Below are 11,048 nucleotides of genomic sequence, written 5' to 3'. Positions count from 1 at the left end.
TGTTCATCCATTCTAATATCACAATAAAATTACTAGTTTAGTAATAGTAATAATATTAGAATCATTTTAAGGATACTAGTTTATTAATCTATTTAATTAGTATACTAGTTTAAGGGACAAGTCTTGGGTGCAATCTAAGGAGGATTTCTATACTTGGAATCTTAGGAGGATCATCCAACATATTAAGCTCAAGAACAAGTGAAGGAAGATGACCTTACTTGTGCCCTATATTTCGAACCAACCAACAATGTAAGGGACATTGTTTTTCCTTATAAATCTCATATTTTGTTATGCATGCACTAGATCTAAAGAACATTAATTAAGAAGTTAATTAGTTCAATATTAGAGGACTCTAATAAGAGGTAAATTAACCTAACATATGTGTCCTCGACAATAGTGCGATCACATCATTAAAACTCATAATAATAATACATAAAGGGATGATTCATTTTTATACATCAACTTATCAACATTAATCGGTAATGATTGGCTGACTAGAGTTTGACATTACTGTCGTTTGACGGTAGTGATCAGTTGATCCCTTAAGGTCACACCTAAAGGGCAATTCCCTTAATAGATAAAATTAATTGATTGTATAATGATACAGATTAATTAATTCCTTAAAATTGAACAATTCACAAATGTGAGTAAGAATATGAATCTTATTGTAATTCGATTAAATGAGATTCGTTTTAGTAATTAAGATGCTATATTACTAAAATTTTATTTATGAAATAATTAAATTAAGAATGAACAGTTAATTATAATTGCAATATGTTGTAGATTTTTTTTTGGTGGAACTGTGAGAATATATTAATAATTGATCAAAACAAAGCACCATTTCAACCATTTCAGAACATTTCAGAGAAAGACCTAATCTAGCATAATATGCTACATGACACTAGTACAATCCTTTCTCTTTACACCATTCCAATAGCCTATACTCCATTTGACCTACAAAATTCATACCAAGCCTCAATTTAATATCCTCCTGAATACAATGTATAATACGCTCAGGACGGGGGACATACATGTCCATTCTGCAAGAGTTACGTGCCATCAAACCTGGTAATAGAGACCCATAACTGCAACACTTTTCAGCATTCTGATCAACAAAGATTGAAGTCTATCCTTTAAGATCAGCACTCCATAGTTTAGGTCATTGTTAACAATTCCAAGCCAGTTATGCAGAAGACTAAAACATTTGATAATATAAGGACAAGCTTCAAAGATATGCTGGTGAGTTTCAGGACACTGACCACACAGGAAACATAGACCATTGTCACAGATGCCCATCTTTGCCAGTCGATCAAGAGTAAGAAATCTGCCTCGCTGAATCATCCAATTAATGAAGTTATGTTTGGGGATGTTGTATCTATTCCAGACCATTGCCTCCCATTGCACTTTTTGATCATCATTTCTGCCTAGCCAGTCATAACCTTTTGCAATATTGTAAGCCTCTGTATCACCTTGCCACATACCAGAATCATATGCCAACTTGAATTTATCTTTTACCTCACACACTTTATGCCATGCACAAGAACTGTTAGGAGAGGAACTGTAAGACAAACATGGACTCCCCTTTAGATAGATACTGTCTATCCAACGAATCCAGAGCAAATCCTTCTTCATCAGTATCCACCAGGCTAATTTCCCAATAACAGCCAGGTTCCATAGCTTATTGTCAATGAGTCCTAAGCCACCAAAATTCTTCCCCTTACAAAGGATATTCCAGCTCACAAGGGGTGCTTTAGAATATGATTCACCCCCTTCCCACAAAAAATTCCTGCATAATGCTTGAATCCTTTCCATGACTCCAACAGGTAGAACAAGGAGTTATGCACAGTAGTTATGAATAGTGGCAAGCACGGACTTGACTAAGACTAGTGGTCGGAGGTTAAACTCGTCGTCAAAAGTCACCTAACAAAAACAATATTTATAACTTTACAAACTACTTTTAGTAAAGAGGCAAGTAAAGGTCGGATCCCAAGGGACGGGTATTGATGTAGGATTTTTAATAGCAAATGGTTGTGTCTAAGGGTTTCACAATTTGGGTTGAGGTAGGAGATCAACTAAACTAATCAACAATATGAAAGTAAAGTAATAAAAATAAGCAAGATGATTAAAATGAGATGTAAACAATTGATTAAAAGCACTAGGGTGTCATGGGTTCATAGGGGATTCATGGGATTTGATCATACAAACATGTTCTCTACTAGATAAAAGCACTTATTGTTGTGATGGGATCAAGTTAGTGTATATCTTACAATCCCTGAGAAGGTTTGGGTCCCGGAGTCGAATCGATTAGATTTTACAACACCTACAAGTCGACTTATTCCTTCCTATCCAACTATATGCATGGTCTAATGAGACTCGAGTTGGTTTATGTCTTACAAGCCTCATTGAAGAGAGAAGAGATGAGTAAAAAATGCAAGGATTCATAGGCTCGCATTTCATCAAACATAACACGTGCATAAGTTGGAATTACAACAAGCAAGCAAATTAATTATGAAAACATATTAGATTAAGCATGAATCAATCCCCATGTTGATTTCCCCTAATTCCTAATTAACCCTAGTTAAGGAAACTACTCTCTCATTATCAAGTTTAACATGCTAACAAGGTTGTCAATCATACTAGCAAGGCAAAACATGATGAACAAATGAAAGTGATTAACAATAATTAAAAAGGATTAAGAGAGAATTATACCTATGAAGATGATTCCAAATAATAAAGCAAAGAATAATAGAAGTACTTGATGATTTATGGAAGGTTGTCAATCGTCCAAATAAACTCAAATAATCTTCTAATTACCCAAAATAAATGATGAACAATAGAGAGATTAAGAAATGAGATTTGTATTAAGACTAGATTAAGAGTTGATTACAAGATTAAGGTGAGATTACTAATTGATTATAACTTGATTAAGAGAGTGTTCACATTATATGCTAATCTAGGTAGTACAAAGGGGTATTTATACTAAAGATTAGGTACAAAGATTAGGGTTACTAAGGCTTAAATGACTATTAAGACCCTTAATAAAAGTTGAGGAAGTGCTCCTCTCCAAGGAGATGAGCATCTCCGTTTTGCTAGTCCCGCATAGATATGCTCGTCCCGAGCGTCTTGGAAGCTAGAACGGTGGTTCCTGTAAGGAGATCCGAGTGGATCATTAGAGGAGTCGCTCGGATTATGAGGCTTCAAGTCGAGCGTCTTGAGCATTGGACGCTCGGATTGTTGTGCAGGGAGATGCCCGGATTGCTTGCAATCCGCTCGGATCCTGGGTCAGGCACTTCTTTTCTCTTCTTTCCTAAATAATCTGCGGGGATCTTGTTGAGGATAAAAGTATCCTTTCATCATTTCCCAATCTACTTTATTATCTACATAGGCCTTCTAGTATCGTCTTCCCTTTGATGCTTGGTCATTAAATGCGATCAATTTAGCTCCATTTCGCCATGTAAATGCTAGGTTTGCACTCGTCTCCTACCAAGGAAATAAAACCTCAAAGAATATGCAAAATGGGAAACTAAAGATAGCAAATGACCCAATTATGTACTATAAATCATAGGAACGAGGCTAATTCGGGGCCTAAATATGCTCAAATATGAGTCACATCAAACATCCCCAAACCGTACCTTTGCTCGTCCCGAGTAAAGAGGTGACAAAAACTAGGACCCTTATTCAAACTAACCTACTAATATAGCTGATGTGAGACAATTAGTGGGTCTTACTCCGCCCCTTCAACTCACAACAAGACAACCATGAGGTAGGATGCCTTCTTGCAAGGCAAGGTGGGGCTTGCCAAAATGGCGAAACATCCAAGCATTAAAGCGCACAAAACAAGTAATAGATGCATCTACAAAAATGAATGGCTACTTTCCTCATCTAAGTGGCGGAAATTATCTAAAGGGGAAGCAATCTAAGGGTACACATTCCATCATAGATATGGTTTCTTCAAACTACTAAGCCTAAAAGTATACCAATAAATCACCTCCAAGTTATGTTAAGCTAGAGTACCTTTGTCCTCAATCGTTAAATGCTTTCATCAAGAGTAGACTCCCTATGGTGTTAGAAACACTGGAGGATCGCGGAATTCCCCTTCTTGCCTAGACAATAAGAAGGGTCGTTCCCTCTCTACCATGCACAAAAGTGGATACGATGGAAAAGGGATCAATAGAACTTGAGTTTCATATGGGAGTTTGCTTTTATTTATTTATTTTTGTTTTTTATATTGTTGTTTTTCCCTCCAATTTGTGGCATTTGACATTTTGAGAACATTTTCTTTAGCCTCTTTTGATGTTTGGCATTTTCAACACTTGACAATTTTTCAACTTTTCCTATCAATTTTGGACATTTTCAAAGCTACCCCATTTGTAATGAGGGTGCTTATATTTGAAGCATATGAGTTTTCATTTTAGTTACTCCTCTTTTCTTTCGATGCAATTGCAAACTTTCTTGACTTTTCATTTAATTCTTGAACTCAAATTTTGAACAATTTTTGTGCCCATTCCCTTTAATGACAAAATTTGGTAGAATATGGATGATGGTTGCATTGTTTCAAGGGTCACCTTGGAATAAACGGTAGCCAAGGAGTTATCACACCACAAGGTACTTTTGTGGCCTTCCTTAATCCATGGGTCAAAGGATACTAGCACAACACATCCTAGGGTGTTTTACATGTATTCTAACAAGCAAGGTCTTAAGAAGAAAAAGTATCTACAAGGGCCTTATATACACTTGTCAAAATTCCCAAATAGACGGTTTCACAATTTTTTCCTAAATGCAACTACATGCCATGATGCAACTGACATTAATACATCCTAATGCATATGCTTCTACTAACTAGTATGCAAAATAATCTAAATGCAATCCTATAATCACATTGGTTTTACCGCATCAATCAAAATAAAGCCACATAGTCATTAACATAAAGAGGAAAAATTAGATTGGAAAGATCATACCATGCGGTCTTCTATATCCTCATGTCTCGGATGTGGCGCAGTCGATCAATGTGAAAAAGGATGAACAAACACAATATATACAGAATAATATATACAAGACTACACTATAAAGGAAATGAACATGTTTTTGGATTTTTCAAATTTTTATGGTTTTTATGATTATGAAATAAAAAGACATGTTTTTGTGTTTTTCAAAATTTTTCAATTTTTATCATTTTTGTTTTTAAAAGTCATGTTAGAATTTTTCATCCCCACACTAGTATGGGCATTGTCCTCAATGGCTAATACGATAGGAAATTATGCAAGTTATATGAAAATGCATGATTTCTAAGCTAAATGCAAGTTATATGACATATAAACAAGTCATGCAACTACATTATACTATATAATGCATGAGTTTTTGTTTGGTTGGAGAGAATAATTTAAATTAACTCCTAATGCATATGCATAAACTTCCCCAAACCAAAATAGACACTATTTCTAATGTCAAAAATGGGGGAGTTCATGCATAAGGATGCTATGCATGAAACTACAATTGTCATTTTGGATTTTACATGGTGGGAAAAATAAAAAGACACCTCAATGGGACCGAGGTGTGAGTCCTTTAAGTGTTGCTAGGACTCAAAGAAATGATCAAGATAAAAATTCAAGAAAAACAAGAGAAATGAACAAAGCTTAAAGGAGGTGTATGAAACTCACAAAGTATTGTGGCATCCTCCCAAGAGCTTGCTAATCCTCAATCATCACCCATGGCGACGTTGCTATCATCTCCATCATCATCACCAACTTCCTCACTAGCACCGTCATCCTCATCTACCTCTATGGACCCGGAGGCTTCACCACTTTCACTTGGGCTTTCTTCTTCTTCCTAACTACCGTCTTCTTCTTCACCTTCTTCATCTTCTTCATCTTCTTCTCCACCACTCTCAACAACAACCTCCACATCGCTCGTGCTAGCACCCCTAGGAGCATTAGGGAAGAAAACTTCCCTATCCGCCCAACTAGGCAAAGGACATGATGGGTCAAGAAGTCCTTGCCTAGTTAGGTGTAAGAGAGGCAGATATTGTGCTCTATATGCATCGACTCGATCTTCATGGGCTTGTTTCTGCATTTGTTGCATCAAAAGAGTCAAGTAATCATTCCCCGCCGTAACATTTTCAGGTCGAAACTCATGGTAGGTGAATGGGTAGGGTGGAGTGATAATAGAGAGGAGGGCTCGGCAATGGCCTCCCTATGGTGTTGCATTATGGTCTCGGCTTCCTCGGAGAGTGGGAGAAGATAGTGTGGGCTACGGACATTGAGCCGAAAAATTTTGTTCCGTAAAATGAAGGACTTGGCATCTTTTGTAAGCCACTCAAATTTGTTGTCAAGTGTGTCATTCTTGACCCAATGGAATTTGTGAAGCATAGTGGCTAAATCAATGAGGTGGCCTCCCTTAACCGGTTTATAAGTACCATCTTTGTTGAAATCCCGGTTAAAATGTTTTTCCAACCAAGTTACCAATCTCCTATTTACTATAAAGGCCATACCTTCTTTGCCATGATCGATATTCAGCCAGCTTTCGATCAAAAGTTGAAGAATATTGTACTTTGTGGTGAACTTTCTATCAACATTCAAGGTCGACTCGAGATAGATAAAATCAAGCTCGGTGAAGTGGTTTGTTCCCTTCCTAGCAATAAGAGTATGTCCCACTACCTTGTGCCACACCCTTATGCCCGGGTGATGAACATAGAGGGCACGACATTCATGAAAGGATACGAATTTCCTCCCGGTCATAGCTTTCCACAAAGGGCCGCGATCATATTTTGTTAAGGGTTTCTTCACATAGGTCGAGTCATTGTCAAGGCCAAAAACTTTGCCAAACTCCTTAAAGGTCATCTTCCTATCCACATTCTCAAGGCGGAATTCAATATTTGTTCGAGTCTCAACCTTTGTAACTTTCAATGAACTTAGAAATTCCAAGGTTAGGGAGGAGTAGGTCAATTCTTGCATATTAAACAATGTAAGCAATCCCATGGACTCAAAGAAATTCTTGGTTCGTTCAAGGACACCCAATTTGGTCAAAGTATCTTGGCAAATAAACTTGGTGGGTAAAATATATTTCTTAGCAAGAGACACAAAATTCTTCCTATGAGCATCGGATGTGAAAATTACCTCCGTATAATCATGTAGTTGCTCAACAAACGGAGTAGAAGTAGTAGTTTCCACCATAGGAGTCTCTTGATTCTCTATCGTGGCATTTTGAACCACCAAAGCCTTTGAAGCTTGAAGAGCTTGTTGCCTTTTTGAGAGATTTTTCTTTGTAGGTGCCTTGTTTCCACCTTTTGTCCTAGCCATCTTCTCTTTGTATGTATCAACACCAAAAGATTTGCTTGAATTCTTGTGTAATCCTCAAGTTTCAATAAAACCCAAATCGATATAGGATTTTCGAATTTTGCCTTGTAGTCCTAAAAAATAGACTCAAACTTTGAGGATTTTGATGGTTAAATGGGTTTTTGTTGATAAAGGAGTGATTTGTTTGAGTTTTGAGGGAGTTTGGAATTGATTTGGGTGAATGTGGTTGAGGAAATTGATATTTATGGATGGAGGGATTGAGGGTTTTGAGGGTTTTGTAGTTGTGTTTGTGTTTTGAATGAGTGAAATAAAATGGAAAAGGGAGGTTTTAATCCCGTGATTTTGGGTTTCAGCAGGGGAGACGAGCGTCTTGAGGTCGGGACGCTCGGATTCTTTGTCAGGAACTTTGAGAAATTGCAACCCGTGCTGAGACGACCGTCTTCAGCAGGAGACGAGCGTCTTTCTGAAGGGAGACGAGCGGATTCTCACTGAGGACGCTCGGATTCTTGGTCAGGGAGAAATACCAAATTTTAGTAGAAGCAGGACGAGCGGATCCTGACTGAGATGAGCGGATTGTTTGAGACAAGCGGATTCCTTTAGGAGACGCTCGGATCTTCAGGTAGAGAAACAAAAAATTTCTTTCCAGCTCTCTCAGGACGAGCGTTTTTCTCCCAGGACGCTCGGATTGCAGCCAAGACGAGCGTCTTCTTCCTTAGACTCTCGGATTGCCCCTATACCTCACGGATTCATTTCCACCTGTGGGTATTGTCATAACCCAAGTCATTTCCTCTTCAATCCTTTGGTCTTAATTGTGGGGGCAATAAAAAGGCTTGGATAGCCTAGACAATTGCTATCCCCACACTATGTCAAAACACTACACATCAATAAGCATATAAGTCCCTCCCTCACTTTCTCTCAAAATGAAAATCTTGATCAAAGCATGAAAATATAAATCCAAATTTGACAAAAATGCAATGTGATATGTTCATTTTATATATAATTTTATCCCTCATTTTAGCTCGGTTTCTATTGTCTATCGTACTTTAATTAGTATACTGTGAGCTAATCTCGTGTTCTAGGTGTATTGGTTGCATTTGTTACCTTTTGTAGGTATCTAAGCATTTAGAGGCTTTTTCCTATCACATTAGCATACACCAAGTTCACTAAGCTAAGTGGAAACAAGATGGACCAAGCATGACAATGAAAGGTGTTTCCAAGCCCATGCAAGTGTGTGTGAGAAATGCAAAATGATCCTACAAGAGCCCAATAAGAAGTCCAAAAATCATGTGGAAAATATCAAAGCTTAGGATGCTCATTTGGATGCTCTTAGAAGGATTTATGAAGCATTAACCGGGTGCATTAAGGATCATTTATCGTAAACATTGGATTCCCTCGAGAATTAAACAAGAATTGAAGCCAAAATACCCGGAGACACACGACCCCGATCGGGGTTGCATCCCTCTTGAATGCTTACGTTTATTCTCTCTCTCCTATAAATAGGAGAGGCATTACAAGGCTTAGGGCATCTCATTTTCATGTCTCATTTTATTCTCCATAGCCTTAAGCATTACAATTTCTCTCAATAGTTTTCATATTAGTTTACAAATTAATTAAGCTTGTAGTTCTTAAACCTTTGGTTTTTAATACATTTTCAGGCATTTGGTTATATATTGTTCTTCTATTCAAGTTCATCTCCTTAAGGTATTTCTATATAGTTTACATTTTGACATATCTATTTAGTTTATATTAGTTTATAATTAAGCACTCCATTTAGATTACTTTAGTTTAATTTCTTTTACATTTTAAAACATTTAGTTCATATAAATCACTCAACCATGTTTATCATTTCTCTTTATATAGTTTACAATTTACACCTTAACATGAGTAGCTAAATCTCTTAGTCTAAGGGCTAGGGGAGCCATGCAAAATCAAATATATAACATGATAAAATAGGTTAATAATAATATTGTTCAAATTGCTTCTATCACATGCTTGTGCCATAACGTTTAATCTTTGTTTAAGGCCTTATTCAATTGATTAAGTTTGTTCATTCGTTTTATAAGTCGAGAGGCACGGAATTGAATTAGACTAAGCATGTATTGTAGGACGACCTAGTCATGGACGAGAGTTTCTCTAGGACCCGGTCTATGGTTGACACTAATATCGTAAGGTGGGTATCTTTAAACCTAAGCAATTGGCAATGTTATTAGCACCGAATTTATCATAATCATATGTTTACCTTTGCATGTGTGACCCGAACCCCTAAGACTCCCTTTTATTATATAATTTACATTACAACCTTTGGTAATCATTAATCAACCAAACCAAACTAAAAACGAAATCGACTTTGATAAAAATCTACCCATAGCAATTCACGACGCAATTCCCGTTTCCTTGTGTTCGACCCCTATTACTACATTTATTTGTGTTTAGGGAATTTATCTTTGCATAGGTACGCGATAGGCCTATCAAGTTTTGGCGCCGTTGCCGGGGAAACGGTTTTATTGCATTTTGAATTGTCGATTTTTATCTTGTTTTCTTTTGTCTTGAGGAACACTTGTTCCTTGAGACCGTTACTTATCATTTTCCTAGAAATTGTTAGTCTTATGCCCAAGTCCTCTCGTAGTGGAGAATTGCTTTCACCGGATTCCGAACCCGAGAAAACCTTTAGGAGAAGACGATGTTTTTGGAAGGAAGTGAAAGAAGCCACTTCTCCCACCAAAATTGAAAGTGCTAGAAAGTCTTACTTAGACGATCTAGAAGCCCTTGAAGAAGAGGAGGTTTCAAGTTCATCATCTCCACAACCACCACCATCTACTACCAAAAAGATGGTGAAACTTTCCGATCACTCAAAGCCCACCGTGGCCATGCTTCCGGCCGGTATCACAACCACTCAAATCACCGCGCCGGAATTCGAGCTCAAGCCGGCTTTTATTAGCCTTGTGGAGAGGAAGCAATTTGGGGGAAGTCCTTTGGAGGATCCCAATTTGCATGTGCAAAATTTTTGTGACTATTGCTCTATGATCCGTCAAACGGGCGTCACTCAAGCCCAAATATGGGAAATACTTTTCCCTTTCTCTTTGAAGGACAAGGCCAAGCTTTGGATCAACAGCCTTGACCGCACCGCCATGGGAATCACCAATTTGGAAACTTTGGCTCTAGCCTTCTATCAAAAGTTTTTTTCCACCGGAGAAAACTCAAATTTTGAGGAGCCAAATTACCGGATTCTGTCAACAAGCTCTTGAGAGCTTATATGAGGCTTTGGAGAGGTACAAAGAGCTTCAAAGACAATGCCCACATCATGGGCTAGATGATTGGTTTTTAGCAATAACATTCTACAATGGATGTTGTGCCGAGTCCCGAAGGATTCTTGATTCCGCCAACAATGGGCGGTTTGATCAAATTGACACCGACCTTGCTCATGCCACGATCGAATCTATGGCGGTCCATGATGCCCAATATGTCAATTCCCGAGTTGTGCCATCCAAAAGTAAAGTAGAATCCTCCAACAACTCCGTTTTGCTAGCTCAAATTGCCTTGCTCCAACAACAATTGGCGGAGAGAGATGCTAAAGATTCCATTCAACAACTCAATGCTGTGTCTTCAACAAGTCAAATAGTTGTTTGTGATGGTTGTGGAGGTGCGGGTCATTATGGCGCTCATTGCCGAGCTCCTATAGAAGAGGTAAATGCTTTTCAAGCTTTTAGACAAAGTTCATATCCACCGGGTACATTTTCCAACACTTATAACCCGAAT

General features: G+C 37.8%; 1 protein-coding gene and 1 non-coding gene across 2 annotated transcripts; both read right to left on the bottom strand.

Annotated features, from left to right (window-relative positions):
• Positions 1-891: 891 nt before the first annotated feature.
• On the bottom strand, positions 892-1,812 carry LOC141641383 (uncharacterized). The gene is made up of 2 exons (XM_074450048.1): positions 1,066-1,812; positions 892-954 (listed from the first exon to the last, which is right to left on the bottom strand). The coding sequence occupies exons 1-2, from the start codon at positions 1,810-1,812 to the stop codon at positions 892-894; spliced, it is 810 nt and encodes a 269-aa protein (XP_074306149.1).
• Positions 1,813-10,493: 8,681 nt separating this feature from the next.
• On the bottom strand, positions 10,494-10,600 carry LOC141644735 (small nucleolar RNA R71). The gene has a single exon (XR_012544345.1). It is a non-coding gene; the product is annotated as a small nucleolar RNA R71 (small nucleolar RNA).
• Between the last annotated feature and the right edge of the window lie 448 nt (positions 10,601-11,048).

This window comes from Silene latifolia, chromosome 2 (genome assembly GCF_048544455.1).
Source record: "Silene latifolia isolate original U9 population chromosome 2, ASM4854445v1, whole genome shotgun sequence".
In the NCBI taxonomy this organism is placed as follows: Eukaryota; Viridiplantae; Streptophyta; class Magnoliopsida; order Caryophyllales; family Caryophyllaceae; genus Silene; species Silene latifolia.
The sequence above is the reverse complement of the archived record's forward strand: the minus strand, read 5'-3'. Positions and strand labels throughout refer to the sequence as shown.